This window comes from Bactrocera latifrons, unplaced genomic scaffold, assembly GCF_001853355.1.
Source record: "Bactrocera latifrons isolate USDA-ARS-PBARC rearing strain unplaced genomic scaffold, ASM185335v1 scaffold_64, whole genome shotgun sequence".
NCBI classification, from domain to species: domain Eukaryota; kingdom Metazoa; phylum Arthropoda; class Insecta; order Diptera; family Tephritidae; genus Bactrocera; species Bactrocera latifrons.
This window is the reverse complement of record NW_017537312.1, coordinates 1,404,435-1,427,477: the sequence shown is the minus strand read 5'-3', so window position 1 is coordinate 1,427,477 and position 23,043 is coordinate 1,404,435. Positions and strand designations below refer to the sequence as shown.

Sequence of the window (23,043 nt, the reverse complement as noted above, 5' to 3'; positions counted from 1 at the left end):
CTGCCATCGCCAGTGTTTTATATATTTATAGCAAATATTTATAGTAAATATGCCAATACTTTAATATAAATTCAACACATGAATATGTTTTTCAAAGTGTTTTTTAAAAAAGACATTAATAAAGCTTAGTTTGCTTCTAATTTGCAATTTATAATATAAAATATTTCCGCTATAGATGGTGTACAAAACATCTGTCTCATTAATGAAATATTTTGATGTAATCAAAAAAATTTATTGCGACTCGTTTCAACCCATAAAATTGCCTCCATCACATGTAGTTGGCAACACGTCGTGTAATCAATTATAAATTCATTTAGTTAGATATTATTTTTGTTTAGTATTTTCTCGGTAGTGAAATTGAATTGTTGAGTCCGTGGTTTTTTGTGGCTTTATTAATTTTATAAATTATCGCACTTATTATTGTTGTAAACGTTTTAATTAAACAAGCGGCTCCTGAAAAAGATTATATTTATGTTTTCATGTACACAGCTGTTTGGTTATACTTTTCAAAGTACCTGAAGTGTTAATAAAAAGTAATTCAAATCGGGACTTTTACTCAGTGAAAAAAAGTGATTGAGCAACATAATTAGGTGTTAAAGTGCAAAGCACTTTTTACCACATATTTGCGTATGCTTGTAATTGAGAAAGTGCATATTTTTACAGCAATTAATTAAGGGATATCGGCACAAAAGTACAAGTTCTTACCTCTAAATTCGGCGTAGTATTTGACATATCGACTTTTCATGAAGTTCTAAAATACTTCAATTTACTTGCCAATACACTACAATACAAAGATAAACCAACAACACAAATAGGAAAAATACATATTATTTTTAAAAGAAACCGGAACAAAGCATATGGTGGACACCTACTGTTCACTGGAGGCGGACACGTTGATGTCCAAAACACCAAAAAGCTATCAAGGTGAATGAGGTGACTTTATTTTATTATATCGCATAACATTTAATAATATAAATATGTACTCATTCATGCACATATGCACTTGCGGTATTTAATATTTACATATGTGTAGATGTATTAAACTGCGATAAAACGAGTTTTATAACAAAGTTCTCCTTACTGCCAATTATTAAAGTGCTAATGAATTTCAAAATTTGTTTGTATGCTTGTTATGTACATGCGTGTGTGCATATTTTATACAACTCTGATCAAGCAAATGCAGCCTTTGCGTCTAAAACTTAATTTTACCTTAAATATTACAAAATAGTAAACACTTTATAAATGCATGTAAATTTAGATATATTAACTTACGATTTTATTTAGTGGCAGATTTGACAGTGTTAATAATATTGAAAATCGAACAATTACTGAGCAAATATAAACCAAGTATAATAATTTTTTGGATTTCCAGTCATTGAGCAGTACGTAAAATGCAGTACATACATTTTAGACTTACTCGAAGTTTTCTTACACAAACCGATCTATTATCTGATTTTCATATGCTATATCAAACGATTGCCGACTCTCTGGTAGATAATATCCGTTGCATGATGGTAAAAGACATTTCTACAACTTTTTTATTTAATTTTCAATTCCTCCTAAACATGACACATGCCTCCTTTTCCATTTCCTTATCTGCTTTCGCTTTTGCTTTTTTCGAAATGAACTAATGTATTATGAATATATATACTGTAAATACAAATTTTTGTATATACATAAATACTGTCCATATAACAGTAAAGCTGTACGCTTTACTTGGATTAACGAAGTCAAAGCATGCAGGCACGTAAATTGTTCGCTGTCATGCCTGTGTGTATTACTTTTATTGTTCTTAATACTGCTTAGGAATGCAGGACACAAACCAGAAATTAAACTGCATTGTCCAAAACAAAACACCATCATTAAATGTTTACAAAAAAATATTTTCCATCGCTGAGTGACTAATTGACATGTGTGTAAATACGTGCAAACATATGTATAGTATGTACATATGTATGGCGATAAGGTAGCTACATAGTATTCTGCGAGAACGTTAACTTGTGATATCACATAACCACAGTTGGGCGCTCCGCTTTAACCTGAAGTGCCAAATAGCAATGTGAAACAATGCAGCATTCTTTGTGTTATTATGAAAATATATATACATATATTGGGTATATTTCTACATATCAGTATCAAATAAGACTTTTGCAATGTTCGTGCGTAGCGCTGAACTACATGTATGGCTGTTCAATTGTATGATTGAATACTTGTTTACAAGTGATTGCATAATTTGCCGGGTTGTTCAATTTCCCAAGCCATTTTACTTTTTTGCCGCATTAATTAAAATTGATAACTGTTTATTGCAAAACCTTAGGATTTTAAACTAGCTTTGTTTATTTTATTCCCTTATATTTACAGTATTTAAATTAATTCATATTTAGCAAGTTTGTTATGGAAAATGAAACAGGGATGCAAAAACTGATTTGTTATGACTAAATTAAGGTAGCGTTCCCAATTATAATTTTTTTAATTGTTTTATAAATAAATAAATACACACTAGTGAATGCTTTTGACGCTTGCCAAAAAATTATTATTTTTAAAATAAATAAATATAATGAAGCTTTCAAGAAATGAACTCCAACATCATTATTGAATTGTTTCATAACCTTTGATTACCAAATTAAGGATATGTTGAGAATAAAGTTTACTTAATGATGAATAATTAATATTGAATTATTTATGTGCATTAAATAATTAAAAAATAAGAGTAAAAGTAGAATTAATTTATTAAAAACAAGAAAACATTAACTCACTTGCATTCGTTTTCCTTCAGGGTGTTACACATTTCAAACTTAATATACCCTGTCCAGTATAAGTACAGTAAACAAATATATAGTTGAGACGTCTTGAGGAATCAAATTAGGTCTAACGTTGAGAAACATTTTTCTGCTATGTTAAAATACTTTTCGTGTTGAGAATTTTACACCAGTGGAAGTGCTGCTGATGCACAACGGTAGAGGTTTGAGAAGAGACCGTTCCCACGAGAGTCGGGTATACGTAACCCGGGCGGACCAGTCAGTTATAGGCTGTCATCTCGGCAGAATTCTGCCGTTAGAACAGCAACAATGTTTGAGAAAAAAATTTAAAAAACTATACTCTAATTTCGATCAGGCTTAAAACTTATTTGAGTGGAAAAATATAGAATTTTTTTATAATATTAAATAAACAAGAAAATGTAGCAGAGCATCAAATTATGAACTCTTTGTAGGAAAGGTTTAAAATGCATAATGGTTTTTTCGGCAAAATCAATTTATTTTATTCAAAAAAGTCTCCTTCTGACGCAATACAGCTTTTTGCATGTCGAACGTGTGTTCCAGCTCGTTAGCCGTCGTATGACCGCCAGTATGCCGGTGCAAGCCTTTTGAATGGCCTCTATGTCCGCATAACGCTTTCCTTTCATGGGCAAATGGATTTTTCCGAAAAGGAAGAAATCGCACGGTGTCATATCATGCGTCAGTCAGTCAGGTGCACTCACCTTTCGTAAGCCAAAATGTTCGGTCAAAATGCGATAAATCGATGTTTTGGAGATGTTCAATTCCATTTCCATGAATTAAAATAATGATTTTGGCTGATTTTTGATGAATTCACCCACATCATCATTCATTTATGTCCTCACGACCACTTTGAAATAGGAATAGGCAATCATCGCCATAAACTTGTTTCATCAATTGAAACGTTTCGGTAAAAGTTTTACCAATTTTAAAACCAAATTTAATGTTGGCTCTTTGTTCGAATCTCATTTTCATTTCAATCGATGGAAGGTCATGAAATTTTTACTGGACAAAGATAGAAGATTCTAACGCACCAGTCGACACATAGATTCAAAAAGTCATGTTTACTTTGGAATGCACCTTGTACATTTCTCATAATTATTCTGCGCAATCGTTAATCGTTTGAACGTAGAATGTCGGGCTTTTTATGAACGTTTCATTATCTTATCATTAAAAAATTGCACAACTTGTGATTATCGATTAGAAAGAAACAAAGAACGTCCCAGGTAGATATGTATGTACATACAAAAACCCTGTAGTACGTAACCAGTAAACCCAGTCCAAACAGTCAGTCTGTTAGACTGCTTTTTTTCAAGGCAAAGAACTGGTATATTTCACTTTTTGATTTTTTGCGGATGTTATTTGTCCAATTTCGGACAGAAATATCCCACTTCCATACTAGTTCGATATAAAATTCTAATTTGGATCTTATTAACATTTTTTTTTGCAGAATCCGCAATACGCACAAGAAACTATTCCCATGATATACAAATATGTACATAAGTGCTTATTGAGCTTACATTGCCCTGTGTAAAATGCTACAAGTAACCTGTGTTTGTTCCCGGGGAGGTTGATTACATATTTAAACCTGGTGTAACTCCCTTAAGTAATAATACCTCTCTCTATCTACTCTTTATTCCTTGCGAAGCAGCCTCCTTTATGGTATGAGGACCTACCGCGATGAGGTGGTTACTTTCCGATAGACTGCTCAGCCCTTCTCTACACTCCTGCACCAGTGGCGATTTGATCTTGTAGGCAGATACTATTGCTTTAAGTGCCGCTTGACTGTCGCTAAGAATGGCTATACGTTCATTACGATAGCTGTGGTAGATGTTTATCTCTACGCACCGACTTATGGCAAAGTAGTATTCTGCTAGAAATATGCTCGGATAACTTTTCATAGGTGTGGAGAGTTTTGTGCGTGGTCCTGCGACTCCCGCGCTAATTCTCTCCGACGTTTTCGAGCCATTGGTGTACCACTTGATTGGACCATCCCTAAGCAGTATCTCGATTGTGCAATCATTCCATTCAACCTTACTGTTAAGGGTAACCTTGAATTTCTTGGTGAAGTTTACACTTTTGATAATGCTTTCCCTTGGGAGAAGAGCCATTGGTATTACACCACTTAAGTCCTTCCTACCTCTACCGAACCCTCCTGTTGTCATTGTGTGTGTTACCGAATCATATAAACTATTGATTAACCGTGCGATTCTGTACGGTGAACAGTATCAAGTCTCTAAATTTGATAGAGACAATTTTTGAGACTTGAAACGATTTGGCTATTCTGTAAGTGACAGTCACAAAAACTATTACATTTAATAATTCAGAGATGCTTTTAAACTTGGATGAAAATAAATATGTCGATAACAAAAATTAAATTTTCTATAACATAGTCAAAAAAGATAATTATCAATCAAAATAAAATTATATGTTGATTTTGTTTCATAATATTTTCGAAATTTTTGTAAAATTGATTTATTTTTAACCTTTTTGTGTTTGAGTTGCTTACAAAATATAAAAAAATGACAATCGATTAATATTAATGATGATCTCTGCTCAGTATATTCAAAATGGCAGACAAAAGTTCTTTTTGGTTTTGTGACTTGCTAACTACCAGGTCTCAAATTTAAGGCAATATTTTGAGGCTAAAGCTAGAGACTTTTTAGTGAATAGTAACTAGTCACAAATTGAGATTTTACCACAAAATGTCTCAAATAGAGATTAGAGACTGCTTACAGAATCCCGCTATAAGACTGAGATAACGAGCCTTTACTCTTTATCCATTGTAATCGATACTATGTACACATATACACACATGCAATCATAGATACATACACTTGCATACTCATTAATTTGTAGTAGAGGATGGCTGATGAAATTTGCTACATTGAGAAACTCAAATAATTTTTTTTTTCAGTATATGGAATTCATTTTTCATTTATTCATGTTAAAGCTCATTCAATTTTATTAAATATAGCTTAATTAGTTTTAAAAATAATGGAATTTAAATTCCCCCCCTGCTCGTTGATGCATGTGCGGCATCTTACCAAAGAGTGGTTGATTACTGCTTGGAGAGTTGAGACAGGAATAGCCGCAATTGTTTCTCGAAGATTGCCTTAGTTCATTCAAATTTGTTGGTTTTGCTTTGTAGACTTCCTGTTTGCAATAACCCCACAAGAAAAAGTCAGGTGCAGTAAGGTCAGGCGACCTGGGTGGCCATGGAATGTGGAGTTTCTGGATATCGGCTTACTGAGAAATTTCGTCGCAATTCTGTCATAATAGGTTGGGCTATGTGAGGAGCTACACCATATTGCCATTCGGCGTAATTCTGGATAGAAAAACTCTCTCAACATGCTCAAGTAACGGTCTCCAGTAACMGTAACGRTGTGACCGTTTTCTTCGAAGAAGTAGGGTCCGACAATGCAGCGTGATGAAACTGCACACCCCGCTGTGACACGAAGTGGATGCAATTCCGTCTCATGGAGTATCTGTGGGTTAGAAGCCCTCCATATTCGGCAATTTTGTTTGTTTATGTTGCCGTTTAAATCGAAATGGGCCTCGTCAGACATGAAAAGACAGTTCAACATGTTTCCATCCTCTTCCACCATTTGAAGCATCTTCGGGCAAAATTTCAAGCGAATCGGCAAGTCTGCAGCGTTCAGTTTGTTGGCCATTTGAATTTTATATGGGAATAAGTCCAAATCTTTGTGCATAATTGACTGTAATGWCTGTCTGCTTACACCCATTGGAGCAGATAAGCTTCTTGTCGAAATACGTGGATTGTTTTGTATGGCAGCAGCTACAGCAGCGATTGTTTCCTCCGTTCGAACTGAAGGGTTTCGATGGTAAGGTGTTCTGTTGACTGTCYCATGCTCGGCAAAATTGTTTACAAGTCTTATTATGGTCCATCTGCTCGGAGGATTGCCGCCAAACGTGCGCCTATACTCTCTATGAACCGAAACTACGGACTCCAGTGCGTAATAGCGGCTGACAATCCAAATTCTTGTTTCAGTGTCCCAGTTATCCATTTTTGTTAAATGTAAAAGTCAATCTGCAAAATAAAAAAAAATTAACCAGATTCATTAAACAGAAAAAAAGTTATTTAATTTTTTTTTTTGTACCGGCTTTCAACAGCCACCCTGTACTTGTATATACCATATGTACATCATTTCATACATATACCATAATTGCGCCGGTGCCCACATTGCATTTCTTTCTAAGGTTAGCGGCGCTACTTCGCAGACCATACGCTGTCACTTTCTTTTTGTTCAATGAACTTGTTCATTCGGTTTTCAAGCGTTTCAGCATTTCTTCATTTTTTAGGTTCGTTTTTGCATTAGCTTTTTACCAGAGCTTTAAAAATTGCCTTGAAGTAAAATTGCTGAGTTAATATATAAAAATAAATTACTTTTAATTAAAAAAATTGTTTCATATATTATTTTGTTTGTACATAATTATATTAATATGAAAGAAAACTTATGTAAAATTATATATAATATTCAGCTTGTTCGTAAAAATTTTGAGAGTTTATTTTAAAATTTTTACATCCAAGAAAAAATAGGTGAGTCATATTTAGTTCGTTTGACAAAGAGGGTATATAGCAGCTTTAAAATAAATAATTTGCCAACTCATAACGTCAAAATCAGCTGTTTTGCTTTGTTTTTATGATTCAAACAGTCCAATCAATGAAAAAATGTCTTTTGAGTGATAACTGATAATAACAAATTGGAAATCATAGAAAACTATCAAAATTGAAACAAGCAATTCATGAGAAAAACATAGGAAAGGTTATTTGAAGCAATAGATTAAAAAAAATATTTATAAGAAGAAACACGCTCTCAAGTAACACAACCTTATTATACATACATATGTATAATTGAATCAATTTCATGAATGATGTCTGGTAAAAATGTAAATAGTGAATTTTATAAAATATGAAATAAAATATTACTATAAATATCAAATTTATGTAACACTTCAAAGATTTCTGACAAAGTAGAAGAATTCAGTAAGAATGCCACCTTTTTCGACTTCTCTCAAATATTGATTGCTTAAGCTAAATTGAATTCGTTTGAACAACAAATTTTATACATTGAGACTTATTACTTGATTATAATTGATTTATTTGGTGATAGTGTAATTATCACAAAAGTCATTACGCAACAAAAATAACATTAACATGTGTGGAACAACATTTTATAATTGTCTTATTTTTTCAAATCAAAAAACCAAAATTTTTTTCAAAAACATTAATATTATAATTTGATGCTTCGGAACAAAAATTAACTTATCGTTTTATTTTATGACCCTATCAGCTCTTTAAGCGATAAATAATATTTCAAGTGTATCAAAAACTTTATTTTTAATTCGTAAATATCGCTTATCAAATACAACCGGATTTACGTTGAAAACTTATCAATTTTAATTCAATTACTGTTTATTAATTAAAGGGAGCAATTTTATCATGTTAACTGCATATGTATGTATATGTGAAGCATAAATAAATACCACAAGTGAAATCAAACTACTTTGCAACTAGTTGAACTACAAGCCCAACTATTCCGAAAACCCCCTTTCAGGCATAAAACTGATGCTTTTATATTTTAATGCCCTGCGAGTTGCCAAATGCCAGTAACATATTGGTTTCGTCATAGAGGAGATTTTAAGCTAATCTACTCGCAATGTCCCTGTGAGACTCTGATTTAGTTCATCTGTTTGTGAGTAAGTCAATCTATTACATTATCACAGCTGATTTAGACACAACAAAGAGAAAAAATGTAAACAAATGAACTAAAAGTAACGCAATTGAATTTTCATGGCTTTCGACTTCCCAAATCAAAAGACGACTTTTATAACAAAATCCGATACATTATTTTATTCTAATGAATATTAAACGACGTGGCTTTTTCATATCAAAAACAGCTCTTTTATAAATCTCTAACTGCTGTGAGGACAGTTTAGAGCAGCGAATATGTTAAATGTAAGCTAATCTCTTCAAGTTTTTGGTCGGAACATGGTATTACACCTAAACTGCGATTGGTATACAAATTCATTCATTCATATATAGATAATATTTGTATATAACATGTATGTACATATATAAATATAAATATTACTACACACAAATTTAAAGTGCTTAATGTCACAAAACGACACCATTAAATGACAAAAGGCAACTTAGATTCGCAAACGCCTGATTGCGGGCATGATGGCACGAAGCATTCTCGCCCGCTAATTTGTTGTTGTTATTCTTTCTATCTTCTAATTTGAACGAGCTGTGTACGTACGTGATTGAGTGCAATTGGCTAGACTTTTTCGGTGGCAAAGGAATAAATGGCAACACTTTCGCGTATTTATTTATTTTTTTATTAATTTCGCCAAAATTGCGTTAATTTGTAAACAAAGCAGGTATTTATTCAAATTTCAGCAAACAGTAAATTTTCAAGCAAAATTTAAAATGTTTTACCAACATTGATTCATATACACTAATACCATGTTCAGACCGATTTCGGCTGTTGAGTGGTTTATCTCACTAATCTTATAAATTTGTCAAGATTTCGCCATAGAAAAATTACAGTTCAATAACTGATCCACGCTAAATCTCCCTGTGCGACTCTGATTTTGCGCTATCTACTTGTCAGCGTTGGAAATCTATTACATTATCACAGCTGATTTGGGCACAGCAAACGGAAAAAAATTTAAAGAAACAAATTGATGAATCTAATTTCACCTGAAAATCGACTTCCCAAATGAGAAAATGCGTCCATTATTAGCCTTATATGGAAAATATTTAAAAGAATTCGGCTTTTATTACAAAATACTGTATGATATTGTTTTCTTTTGATAAATATTAATCGATGTGACATCTTGAGTGGTAAAAATATCTGTTTTTTTTATCTTTCCAACGTCTGTGAGAACGGGCTGATTTGGGACATGGTATAAGGCAGCCATTATTCGGACGTTCTCTGTAGACATCCATCCATTTAATTACTTGCACATTTTAGAATGCACTAATGAATCTTACCTTTGGTTGTTTATCATAGAATAAGAAAAAAGGAAAGCTGCTAAATACAAAAATAGCTCGGAGTGAAAGAGATAAGTGTAAAAAAATGGAAAGGCGTTCATATAAAAACTAATATTGCCAAATATAATTGTAAATAAATTTCCAAAATAGTACTTTACAAGCAATTCATTTTTGTTTAAATAATTATACATTTTCGTATATTTTTCATATTGACAACTGACAATTTGGCTCTAATACTTCACACTTGTCTAATTAAAAAGCTATGTACTTATAACTTCTAACAATGAAGCAATCTAGGACCCAGGGATCCCTACAAATATCGCGTATCCGATTTTATAAGCGTTTAATTTCTATTGCCAACAACTTGGTGGGATATCTGAATGTATGAGCTGATAAGTTTTTAAGCCTTGATCTCGCAAATGCGCAACAATCAAGTAGAAGGCGGCGAATTCACCTCGTTTTCTACCATAGAGCTTCTGCAGCTTGCATCCGAGAAGATTCCTTAGATAGATAGATAGATAAAAAGAATAAGGATTGCACCGCGACCTAGGGTCTATTCTGCCCTCTCCTAGCTCACAGCGTCTCAACTAGCCCCAGCAAATTGATGAATTCCAACATCCTGCTAGGTGCTAATGAGGCGATGTGATCCCTATTTAGAAACATGGATCCAAGGGCTTTAGTCCTGCGTTCACAGATTGCTAGGCAATCCATTAGCAGGTGTACTGGAGTTTCGGATTCCAAGTCGCAGAACCGGCAATTTGCGCAAGAAGCTAGGCCCATGTTGAATAAGTGCTTCTTGAGTTTGCAATGGCCGGTGTAGAAGGCGACCAGTAGCCTGACTATATCTCTTGGGAGATTAATTATAAATTTAAACCTCTTGAGGTTATAACCATTCATTAGCAACATTGCGCGACGCAAGCCTGGAAGTTGTTGCTAATGTGCTCGCCACTGCTTCATTCTGCGCACAGTCAGTGATTTCGAGACCAGCTATCAATGAACCTAACCAACGCTCTAATTTTAATAAAAAAAAAAATAGTATACTATATTTCCAAAATAAATTCAATTAAGAAACAGATACTTTTTACTCTTCTTAAAAATATTTCACATAACGAGTTTGGATTTACAATTAAATTTTTAGTGAACTCGATATAAACTTGTTTCATCAATTGAAATGATTCGGTAAAATTTTTACCAATTTTAAAACAAAATTTAATGTTGACTCTTTGTTCGAAGCTCATTTTCGCACCGATAATACAAACATACTGACACTTAAAACGCAATAAGTTCATTTCCAATCAATGAAATATCATGATTGATCTCACTGGATAATCGATAAAGATAGCAGATTCGAACGCATCAGTCGACATCGGTGGATGGCGCCACCAGGGGGCGCTAAATTCAAAAAGTCCTGTATATTTTGGAATTCACCTTGTATGTACGTATTCTGTTTCCAAACACCCTGCTAAAGAAAAAAAATTTGTACCACAAAGTGTTATCTGAACTTAATTTAAATTACGTAAAGATACATAGGTAGATTGATCATAAAGGAACTGTGGGACGGTATTTCAAGCTCTTTGCGTAAAGTTGCAACCGACCCATTGGTTTTCGGAAAATGCAAAAGAACAGCTGGTACGATGAGGAGTGCCGACACGCAGCGGAGAGGAAACAGACTGCCCATCTAGCAACGTTACGATCGACCACAACACGTGCGGGATGGGATAGATACTGAGAGATGAAGAGGGAAGCGATACCCATTTGCAGATAGAAAAAGAGAGCATGACCAACGATTGGAATTTAAGTGCGCTCTGCCCAATCCACAAAAAGGGAGACCCCACAATATGCGCCAACTGCCGTGGGATAAGTCTCCTAAATATCGCATATAAGGTTCTATCGGGCGTATTGTGTGAAACATTAAAGCCCACCGAAACTCATTAGATCCTATCAGTGCGGGTTGAGACCTGGAAAATCAACAACCGACCAGATATTCACCATGCGCCAAATCTTGGAAAAGACCGATGAAAGGAGAATCGACACACACCTTTATGACGCGATGTCTGAATTTGGTATCCCCGCAAAACTAATACGGCTGTGTTAACTGACGTTGAGCGACATAAAAAGCTCCGTCATAATCGGGAAGGACCTCTCCGAGCCGTTCGATACCAAACGAGGTTTCAGACAAGGCTAAAAATCTCTATCGTGCGACTTCTTCAACCTGCTTCTGGATAAAATAATTAGAGCTGCAGAACTAAATAGAGAAGGCACAATCTTCTATAAGAGTGTACAGCTACTGGCGTATGGCGATGATATTGATATCAGCGGCCTCAACACCCGCGCCGTTAGTTCTGCTTTCTCCAGACTGGACAAGGAGGCAAAGCAGATGGATCTGGCAGTGAACGAGGGCAAGACGAAATATCTCCTGTCATCAAACAAACAAACGCGACTAGGCTCCCACGTCACTGTGACAGTCAGAACTTCGAAGTTGTAGATAATTCGTCTGTCTTGGAACCAGCATTAACAGCAACAACAATTTTAGGTTCGAAATCCAACGCATAATACCTCTTGCCAACAGGTGCTACTTTGGGCTGAGTAGGCAATTGAGAAGTAAAGTCCTCTCTCAGCGAACAAAAACCAAACTCTATAAATCACTCATTATTCCCGTCCTGCTGTATGGTGCAGAGGCATCGACGATGACAACATCTCATGATTCGGTCTTAGGAGTTTTCACGGGGAAGGTTCTCTCCTGGGGAAGCAAAGGAAGAGGAAGGCCTCCACTCCGTTGACAAGCTACTCTTTTCATTCTCTTTGAAAGAGTAAACCCATACAAGCTTGTCATGCGCACTTTCGTGGGTCACTGTACTTACGCTTGTGTAAGGCATTTAAATCGTGCTAATTGAGCTAAGAATCAAAATATGAAAATTCTGCAAGCAAAACATACGAGTATTTCTCAAATGTGTTTATTTAACAAATTCTTTTCTGATGATGGAGAACGATAAGTAAAATAAAGGCAAAGCTGAATATTTACACTTCTTTTACGTATTGGAGGAAACGCAAATACCAAATCAGTATCAACTAATCGGCGGCGGGTTTGAACAGCAAAAAAATGATTGCAATCATCTGAAATTCTCTTGGAATAATGGAAGGGTGCACAGTGTGTAGATACGTATGCATGTATATATGTGCTCTCATTGACTTAGATGTGCAGTTCATTTATATTTATTTGTTTACATTGCGATGATTACACGTGCTTGCCAATATATATGTATATATGTACATTCTGTCAAGTAAATACCGGGAATTTATAAATAAAACGGAAATTTTTCAATCATTATCCAAATTTATTTTATCGCCTTCAAAGTAACATCAATTTGAAGCGATGCCCATTTCCCAACGCTTCTCCCAAACGTCAAAACATTTTGGTATAAGCACTTTACGGGATGTCCATCAACTCTCGCGTCGAATTTGTTTTTGTATTCAATTGAGTCGAAGCGTGTTCCCCGAAGTAGATATTTCAGTGTGAAGAACGGTAAAAGTCACATGGAGCTACATAAATCAGGGAGATTCGGTACTTGATCCTGGTTGAGGGTTTAGCCAATATTTAACACAAATATGTAAAAAAAATGTTGTAAAATTCGACAAACACTACGGAGGTCGACTGACATAACAGCTGCTGTAAACACATTGGTTGACAGATCGCTCTAATTTTTGGCATCATAATTAAGGACAGTTATACTAACCCAAAACTCTCGCTTCCATATAAGGGAGAGATTAGAAGGCGAAATGAACAATTCCCGATACTTTCTTGACAGAATGTATATATAGTATGTACATATAATATATGTATGTATCACCATGTAACATATTAACAATATTTTGCAGTTTAGTCAAGAAAAATATATATGTATGTATGTATGTATATAGCACTTTAAAAGTCACATTCATGGTGATTAACTTTAATACAGAAATCACTTAGCACTGCGATGCTTTATTTTCGGTTTACCGTACGTTGTTTACTTTATGGGGGTACAAGGTGAGTTAGCGGCTCTTCCGCTCTGCTAATGGTTTAATGACTGAGTAAATACTATTAGATAGGCAAAAACAAATTTGAGTTTTATGGAGACACATACATAAACATATATTGAATATACATTCCTACAAGTATGTAATAAGTAGCAGCAAATTTCAATTAGCTTAGATAAAAATATTAATAACCTGTTTTATTTAATCAATAAATTACGATAAATATTTCATTAATATTGATAAATTGCATCACTTATTCATCTCTAGGTAAAGATTCTAATAATTTATCAAGTAAGCTTGAATAAAATTTTAGAAAAATACATATTTTATCGATTAATATCGATAAAAATATCATGAATATCGATATGTTACCTCACTCACTCAACTCTATGTTAAAACGTTTAATGTTTGATCAACTAAGCTTGAATAAAGTATTATAAAAACATATTTTATCGGTAAACATACCATTAATATAAAAATCTCACTCACTCAACACTATTACTATGTTCGGACTGACAATGAAAACAAGCACGAATTGCAAAATTTCCTCTTGTTGCAACGGAACAACAATAAACACACACAGAAAATTATTTGCAATGGCTGTAAAATATGTCAGACCAAAACCCATGTTTATTTTCGTGCCGTTATATACGGATATCACTGGATTCTGCAATGGGTGCTCTCTTGGCCTTGCATATTTCGGTATAGGATTTCTGCATTTTGTATCATCGTGCAATCTTGCAAGAGCAAGAGAATCCCCCTATTGATAGTTTTCAGTGAAAACTCATCGAAAGCACACATTGTCGGTCCGAACGAGTTAGATTCCACAACCCACAAATATGTTCGGTCCGAACATAGTATATGTTAAAACTGTTAAGATTTGATGAATAAAGTTTTAGGAAACATATTTTATCGATAAATCATTATCACTAATATCGATAAAAGTTCTGTATAAATATTTAAACTTATTATTAGATTATCCAAACACGTTCAAAAATGCTAGCCGTAATTCTATTTTAACTATCTAATTTAAGCAAACTTTGAATATTTTTCTGGAGTTAAATAAATCTTTTTAGCTGCGAAAATATTGACACTTTGCCTAAATTCAATCCAAAGCGATAGTTATGTGTCATATTGTGCTCGAGCTTCACACAAAGCAGATTGTACCGACCTAGAAAAATACTTTTGCTGATTCTGTTTACTCGCACAGTGTCAATGGCCCAGTCCGGCTATTCAAAAAAAAAAAAAACAGAGAACAAAAGCGAACGAATTTGCGTAGCTGATATTTTCAAGATCAACTGGTTATTAAGATTATTCTGTATTAAGTTAAAATATTTACATATGTTTCAAGAGAACAGGAGTGCAATAAGAAATATTGGAGCTCAGAAGATGCCCATTTTGATGTAAAATATATTCACGAAGGAAAAACGGTTTGCAAAAAAGAAATAATAATAATATAATAGCGGGATTCTGTAACCAGTCTCTAGTCGCTATTTGAGACATTTTGTGGTAAAATCTCAATTTGTGACTAGTTACTATTCACTAAACAGTCTCTAGCTTTAGTCTCAAAATATTGCCTCAAATTTGAGACCTGGTAGTTAGCAAGTCACAAAACCAAAAAGAACTCTTGTCTACCATTTTGAATATACTGAATAGAGCTCACCATAGATATTAATCGATTGTCTTTTTTTTATATTTTGTAAGCAACTCAAACACGAAAAGGTTAAAAATAAATAAGTTTTGCATAAATTTCGTTAATATTATGGAACAAAGTCAACATATATTTTTATTTTTTATTGATAATTATGTTTTTTGACTATGTTATAGAAAATTTAATATTTGTTATCGACATATTTATTTTCATTCAAGTATAAAAACATCTCTGAATAATGAAATGTAATAGAGTTTGTGACTATCACTTACAGAATAGCAAAATCATCTCAAGTCTCAAAAATTGTCTCTGTCAAATGTAGAGACTTGATACTGTATCACAGTATCTCTTATCTTCGACCGCTTTATCACAGTTACGCTAGTCTGGGCAAGTCGTAAGTGCCTTCGCGCATCGCCGTCGAAGGTGAACGATTTTGTACTTGAACTTGACAATAATGGTTGCTTCATCATCTTCGTACTTTGTACATAATCTATTAAGACTTACATATAGTAAATATACTACACATATAGTTTGTATATTTTTTAGTTTCTTTGCTATTAAGATTTGCGTTTTCAAGACGCTTAGCGCTGCTTACGAAATGCGGAACTTTAAACTTTGCACGTTTTCTAAAGCTAAAGACAATTATTAAGTTTCTGCTACTACTACTACTACTACAGGGTCTTAATTAAATAATTATATAAATATGTATGTACAGATGAATTGCACTCAAGTGGAAGTCGTGTCGAGTTTCGCCTTCGTTGCTTTGCGCTTTTTGCTTTTTTGCCGGCTGTCGCATGCGCTTTGTAGGACGCAGCTTTGAAATTAATGACTCGCAACAATTGGTGTCAGTACTTCTCGGAATGTGCAGACTTGTGTTAACAAGTAATCAACGTGATTTCACCACCCACAAATTACTCTCGTGCCTAGTTATAATTATAAACACACGAGGTTGCAGCAACAAGTGCTTCTACTAAGAGACAAGTTTGAATTCTATATTGGCAACTCTTTTGACCTATCACATAACACATGATATCCTACAAACAATCTAAAAATAACTTATTTATTGCTCTTTAATTATAATTTCCTAGCGGAAAAAATAATGTTTTCTAAAATTTCTTCCAGGCACAGTGTGAAACTTTCTTAAGTTGTAATAACACAGACTCGTCTCACAATTTTAGCGTGTGTAGCTGCTATTACAGCCTTCAATTACACCGATTTCTTTTTACTCGATGTATATGTATATGTATGTAATATGATTGAATGGAAATAACTATAAAAAGTGAAGAGCGATGTTTTCCACTATTACACACTGAACAGGATATATTCAGTTTGCCACGATGTTTGTAAAAACCAGAAGGAAACATCGCAGTGCCTGTAAAGCGTTAATGACATTAACCAACGTAACGAGCTGATTTGATTTTGCCAGGCATCTTTATCTGTCCGTCGGTAAATAGGCGAACTAGTCCATTATTTTTTGAGATATCGATCCGAAGCTTAATACATGCGAAGGCCAAGATATAATCTTATAATCTCTGAATAAACTGTTTAGATTGGACCACTACAGCTTATATGTAACTGAAATACAAACTTGTCTATCAAATTCAAATTCTTTTGTGGAAAACTTTTTTATTTGTTAAGAGTATTATAGCTTCGGTGCAATCGTAAATCACGTTTTTATGTTTTTTAATATTTTAGTTATCTATGTCATTGAAATACAAGGTTGGTGCAATAATTCTGAAATACTGTCCAACAAATATAGATCTCAAGTCTTCATCGTTGAACGTTCTTAGTGACCAAAAATTTGTCAAAGAACGAACTCCGCTTAGTTTTTTCTGACAGACTTTATTTAGTAGATGACATTGGCATTGGTTAATCCGCCAACCAAATCAATGCTGTCAATCAAATGCTTGCTTGAAATCATTTTAATACCGTTTTTTGCAATACTTTGACACTGAGAATTAATTAATTGTGGATTTAGATTCCGGGTACGCTCGTCCTGTAGAATTGTTAAAAATAATGCAGGATTTTTGAAAGTGATGTTTTCGAGGTGTACAGGATGCTTTATAATCCTTTCAATAACTCCCTCATAAAACTTTTTTACTGCAAAACACAACCTGTACGAACGACTATGCCAAAATCTACATAATACAAGGTGCGTTCCAAAATAACAAGAAGCAGCAAAGTAAACCGAATAAACGGTTATTTCGGCAAAATCAATTCATTTTATTCGAAATAGTCACCTTCTGCTTCAATACAGCTTTTTGCACGGTCCAAAAGCATATTGAACGAGTGTTTCAGCTCGTTGGCCGGTATGGCCGCCAGTATGCCGGTGCAAGCCTTTTGAATGGCCTCTACGTCTACATAACGCTTTCCTTTCATGGGCAAATGCACTTTTCCGAAAAGAAAGAAGTCGCACAGTGCCATATCAGGTGAATACGGGGAGTGGTTAATGGTTAAAATGTGAAATGTTGTAATTTAGAAATATATTGTGGGGATTTGAATTAGTAAAACTAGTATGCTTTTGAAGACAGCACAAATAAAATTTAGTGTGCATAAAGTTGTGTTCGATCAGAAAATTAGGCATCAATAATCTAAGTAAAAGCAACGTTGATACCCTATCTTCAGAAAAAGGGCAGAAAAACTGCAATGAAACTGCAATTTTAATTTTAGCTTCAAAAATTAAGTAAGTGTGTGTCTCTTAGTGACGACTTAAAACCGCTTCCACGATTCACATTCCAAAACCTATTTGGCGAATATTTTATGGTGCGGTAACAACAATAACCGAAGATTTAGTCTACTTGTTAGAACAGACGCAATAAAGAAAAAAAAATTTCTAGTTTACAAACGTGTTCGTTCACAAATATTTCTTTAGAATATACATATGTACATACACAAGTATAAATATATATTATTTGTTTTTGTAATACTTTACCAATTATGGAAACTCTAACCTCGCTTATGCTATTCCGCGAACACTGGCTGATTAGGAACAAGTTTGCCTAATGCGAATGTTAGCAAAACGAAAACAAGCTAATATTTTTAATTTGTTGTTTTTATTGTTGTTTTTTCTTGCCATTTACTACAATCGTTGGTGTGGAAAATACGGTTTTAATGGTTTCTCGGCATAATTTCCTTTCGTTACCCACCAGTATTTGTATTTGGTTCTTTTTCACAATTCGCTTTTACACAGTTTTACTTTGCCTCATCTCGCGTACGAAAACCAGTTTGAAACGCCGCTAAAAACTTTTTCATTTCAGCTTTTGGCATGTCGAGTCGCGCTTAACTAATCAGTCCAACGCCAGCCACCGAGATGACGCAGAGCAGCACGGATTTCACGCAGTCGTCCGCAGCGCACAACAATGCAAATGCCTCAAGCCGCAAAGAGAAGGAGGCAGCTGCCGCAGTGCTAGCAGCGAGACCCATAGCCAGCAGCCAAAATTGTGATATACTCCTAAACAACTTTCAGATCAAGAAGAAACGGTATCGCGTCTTGCTCAACTACGACCACATCGTATGGGAACGACTGCAGAAGAAGCGCAACAGCGACGCGGACGCTGAGGGCAACTTCAAGCAAGGTGAATTCCTAACATATTAATCTTTTGTTTTTCTTATTGTTGTTGTTGCTTAGGCTTAGTCTATGGCAAAAACACGAATGTGCTGCATATAAACGAGCTAATCAGAGTGAGCAAGGGTAACACCAAGGCGGCGGCTTTGCATATTGCTGCGCCGCAGCCAATGGCTGAGTTCGATGCACACATCGCGAGCGAACAAAAACAACAACACAGCAGTACGCCACCCACTGAACAGTATCTTGCTTTATCATACGCCGCGCGCATCGTCAACTCAGAGACAGACTGCAACCGTTGGGACATGCACAAGCTAGTGCTCTATAACGCCGATGCGTATGTGGTGCGGCAATGGCATGCGCTGCTCAATAAAATGCTAGCGAATACGGCGCCGACGCGTCTGCGCGTGCGTCGCTTACTGGTCTTCATCAATCCGTATGGCGGACGCCAGCGCGGCTTGCAAGTCTATGAACGCCACTGTAAACCGCTGTTTCAATTGGCTGGGATCGACGCGTCCTGCATTATATCGCAGCGTTCGAATCAGATACGCGACATACTGTTGAGTCATGATTTGTCGCCGTTCGATGCGGTTTGCTGTGTTGGTGGCGACGGCACAGTGGCGGAGGTAATTAACGGGCTCATCTTTCGCGCGATATGCGATGCGGGCATGGATGCGCGCCAGCCGCCATATGTGCCGAAACCAACGCTGCCGGTGGCCATTATACCAGCGGGTAGTACGGATACAGTCGCGTACAGCCTGCACGGCACATCGGATGTGCGCACCGCGGCGATACATTTGATTTTGGGGCAGCGGCGCGGTGTGGACATTTGTAGCGTGCGCAATCGTGAAGGCGTCATCCGCTTCTGCGCCAGTGTATTATCTTACGGCTATTTRGGCGATGTGGCGGCGAAGAGCGAGCGTTATCGTTGGCTGGGYACCAAGCGCTACGAGTTTGCCGGTGTTAAAACGTTCCTTWCCAATAACGGCTACGAAGCAGAGCTRCGCATCCTACAGCCAATAGGCGGCAACAAATTGAAGRCAGTTGCSGCTGCACACGAAGMAGGTTCGAGGTGTGAAAACGTGACAACTACTGAGGATACGATTTGTTTTGCGAATTGTACACGCTGTGACGCGGCGTCCATTGCGCAGGCGGCGTTTGCGACGAAACGCGCTTTAATGCAYAAAGGCATATTGGCGGGTGTTACAGCGCCKACGTCCGTTGCAGRYGATGAGGTGCCCACATCCTCGAACGCTTCATTGAAGAGYTGTGAGRATAATAACGACGACAAAAGCGATAGAACTAATTATTTGGAAGTGGCTGGTACCGCTGCCGAGTTGCGCGGCGGAAAAATATTTGCTGCAAATAGCAATGAAACTATGGACTTTGATGATACGAAGCATATAAATTTGACAGACTGTGATAATGATAGTGAAATGATGGTCGACGCAGCAGATGGCGTGTGCGCGCCAGAAAGTAAAGTCGAAAGTGAGTGGAAAACAATAAATGGTGAATTTTTCATGATCAGTGGCGCGAATATTACCTGCGCCTGCACGCGAAGCCCTAAAGGTGTGGCGCCCTACAGTCATCTAGGCGATGGCTATCTAGACCTGGTATTAGTGCGAAAAACCTCGTTGCTCAATAATGTACGATTACTCTTAAACTTGACGAACCGCAGTGGCGATATTGTGAGTACGCACTGTCTATAATTTTATACAACTGTATACTAACTTTAATGTATGAAATTTTGTTTGTAGCGAAACTTACCTTTCGTTGAAACCTACCGCACCAAAAAGTTCTGCTTCCGTTCGCCTAATGCGAATCTTGTGCAAGAGTACAGCATTACTAGTTCCTGTCAACCGATCGCTGAGACTGCGGATGGTTATGTTGACTATGATGATGATAACGGGTTGTCGCGTTGGAACTGTGACGGAGAGGTGGTTAATGATCAGGAATTAACTATGATGTATGTATTTTACAAAAGAAATTTAAGCATGTATGTATTTCATTACATTTACTTTCGGGAGGCCAAAAACAATCTTAAACACATTGTGGAATACTGGCGAGTTGACAGTCATTAGATATATATTCGAGTGCGAGAGAGTTTATTTCAAGATCTTAGCTTACAGGATGGAATATCGTGCAATTCTTTTTTTTGGTACTTTTTTGGTCGGTGACTCCTATTTTTTCGATTTTTTTTTTTCAAATCAAAGAGCATGTATATTCTGGCTATGATGGCTAATTTTCTTCGACGACAGTCAAAAATCTACTTAGTGTCGCGCGATGGTTTATGATGAGTCTGAAGCACACTTCATTTAACTTCGCAAAAATTGACGATTTCATATTGAGCGACCACCGCGTGAGGGTACCCCACACATAAGTATCTCAAAAATTATGAAACTGAAATTGTCCGTTCCGAACGGGTATGTATTGGTATTTTGAAACGAAACAGTGGACAACACACCTTCTCCTTATTTTGCCTATTGCGACATCTTTTTGGTTATAAAATTTAAAAGAACGTTTGCTTGGCAGATTGAAAAATAAATCACCATTTTTGCGAAATGATCAGTTTTCTTTGTAGATAAGGTTCTTATCGAACGACCCACGTATTAAATTTGAAATATAAGTATTTCGATTTTAAATATAAAATTCTATGATTTTACCCAATGCTAATAATTTACTTTGAATTCTTTCAGTTCACATTGCCAATTAATCGACATCTTCATGCGTGGACCACACACATACAACAAACTGCCGAAGAGCGGTGGAAAATCCTTGCTGTGCTGCTGCTGTGGCTGCTGCCGAAGTGATGATTAGCACAGCCATAATGCTTTGGAAGTTTTTTGACACGCGGTCGAATGCAAATTATTACGAAAGTTGGTGGGTACAGCCATCGTTTGCTGTTTCATATGGAAAACTGTGGCCAATTTGCGTAGGGGTCTCCTAACTTAGAGCTGAAAGTGTTGCATGTGTAGATAGGTATGGAGAAAATTGTATAATTAAATAGGAAACAATAAGCTTTAAGCACTAAAGATTTTTAATAAATATTTGCAATATGTAATTTGAAAAATTAAAATTGATAATCGATAGCCGTTTCGTACATGCATATATACATATATATAACTATATTTTAAATTGTTACTTCTATAAACAAAAATATAACACGTTTATAATTTACATATATATATATATTACATTTGGTTCCATTTTGTTATCATTCCTGTTTAAAAAATTAAAAATGTATGCATACGGATATAAAGTATTGTAAGCCAACATTCCCAACATTCGTAAGAGTATTAATTATTTAAAAGCTGATTTTGTATATATTTATGTGATTTATTTAGTAATTTCACGGTGTTTTTAAGTATTGTTCAAAGTTTATGAAAACTTATGTTATTTGTACGTTTGGTGACGTTATGGTGGCAACTGGGTATCAAACTGCCTAATTTGATTAATCGTTTATGGTTACTCGCCAATAATGAAGCAATCTGTGAGAAACAAAATAAATGAGTAAATTTTATTTTATTTATACTCTATATGAGACACTTATTTACAGGCCAAAAATAAGATACATTACTTTGTTTTACAGCTTAAAACTACCTCATTGTTTCCCTGGGTGCCTCCCTTGACATTTACTCCAGTCTTCTCGATCTGTCAGTCCCATTCTGCTGGCGTGGCCGATATGTAATACGTACTGGGTTGATGCTGTTTGGCTGTCTACGTAAGTGTTGCCTGCTGGTGCATTAGAACCTAGCTTCAAGGCTTTGGTTCGGCAACCTTAAAAACTGCCTTATGCTTAACTCTGGACAGTATATTCCCGCACCAACTCCATCCTCTATTTTCGAAACTTCCATATGAGGGATTTTGCATTTTCTTGTGAACACAAGCAGAACCATTTTCCCCGGATCAACCCCAGATCCGCTAGAGATGACTAATTCTGGACTGAACTGAGAGTGGTGATCTTAATACTGCTAATAGTGTGTAGATACCTACCCATTTTTAAGATGGAAAT

General features: G+C 35.7%; 1 protein-coding gene across 3 annotated transcripts; it reads left to right on the top strand.

The window, feature by feature from the left end:
* Nucleotides 1-329: 329 nt before the first annotated feature.
* LOC108975369 (ceramide kinase) lies at nucleotides 330-22,126 on the top strand. Of its 3 annotated transcripts, none has more exons than XM_018943808.1 (5): nucleotides 330-924; nucleotides 18,724-19,041; nucleotides 19,095-20,719; nucleotides 20,789-20,997; nucleotides 21,728-22,126. In XM_018943808.1, exons 2-5 carry the CDS (start codon nucleotides 18,777-18,779, stop codon nucleotides 21,846-21,848), a joined length of 2,220 nt encoding a protein of 739 aa, XP_018799353.1. In that variant the 5' UTR covers nucleotides 330-924; nucleotides 18,724-18,776; the 3' UTR covers nucleotides 21,849-22,126. The 3 variants fall into 3 exon arrangements, with proteins under 3 accessions (XP_018799353.1, XP_018799355.1, XP_018799356.1); XM_018943810.1 differs by having other exon boundaries at nucleotides 330-933; XM_018943811.1 differs by lacking the exon at nucleotides 330-924 and adding an exon at nucleotides 16,230-16,348.
* Nucleotides 22,127-23,043: the final 917 nt, after the last annotated feature.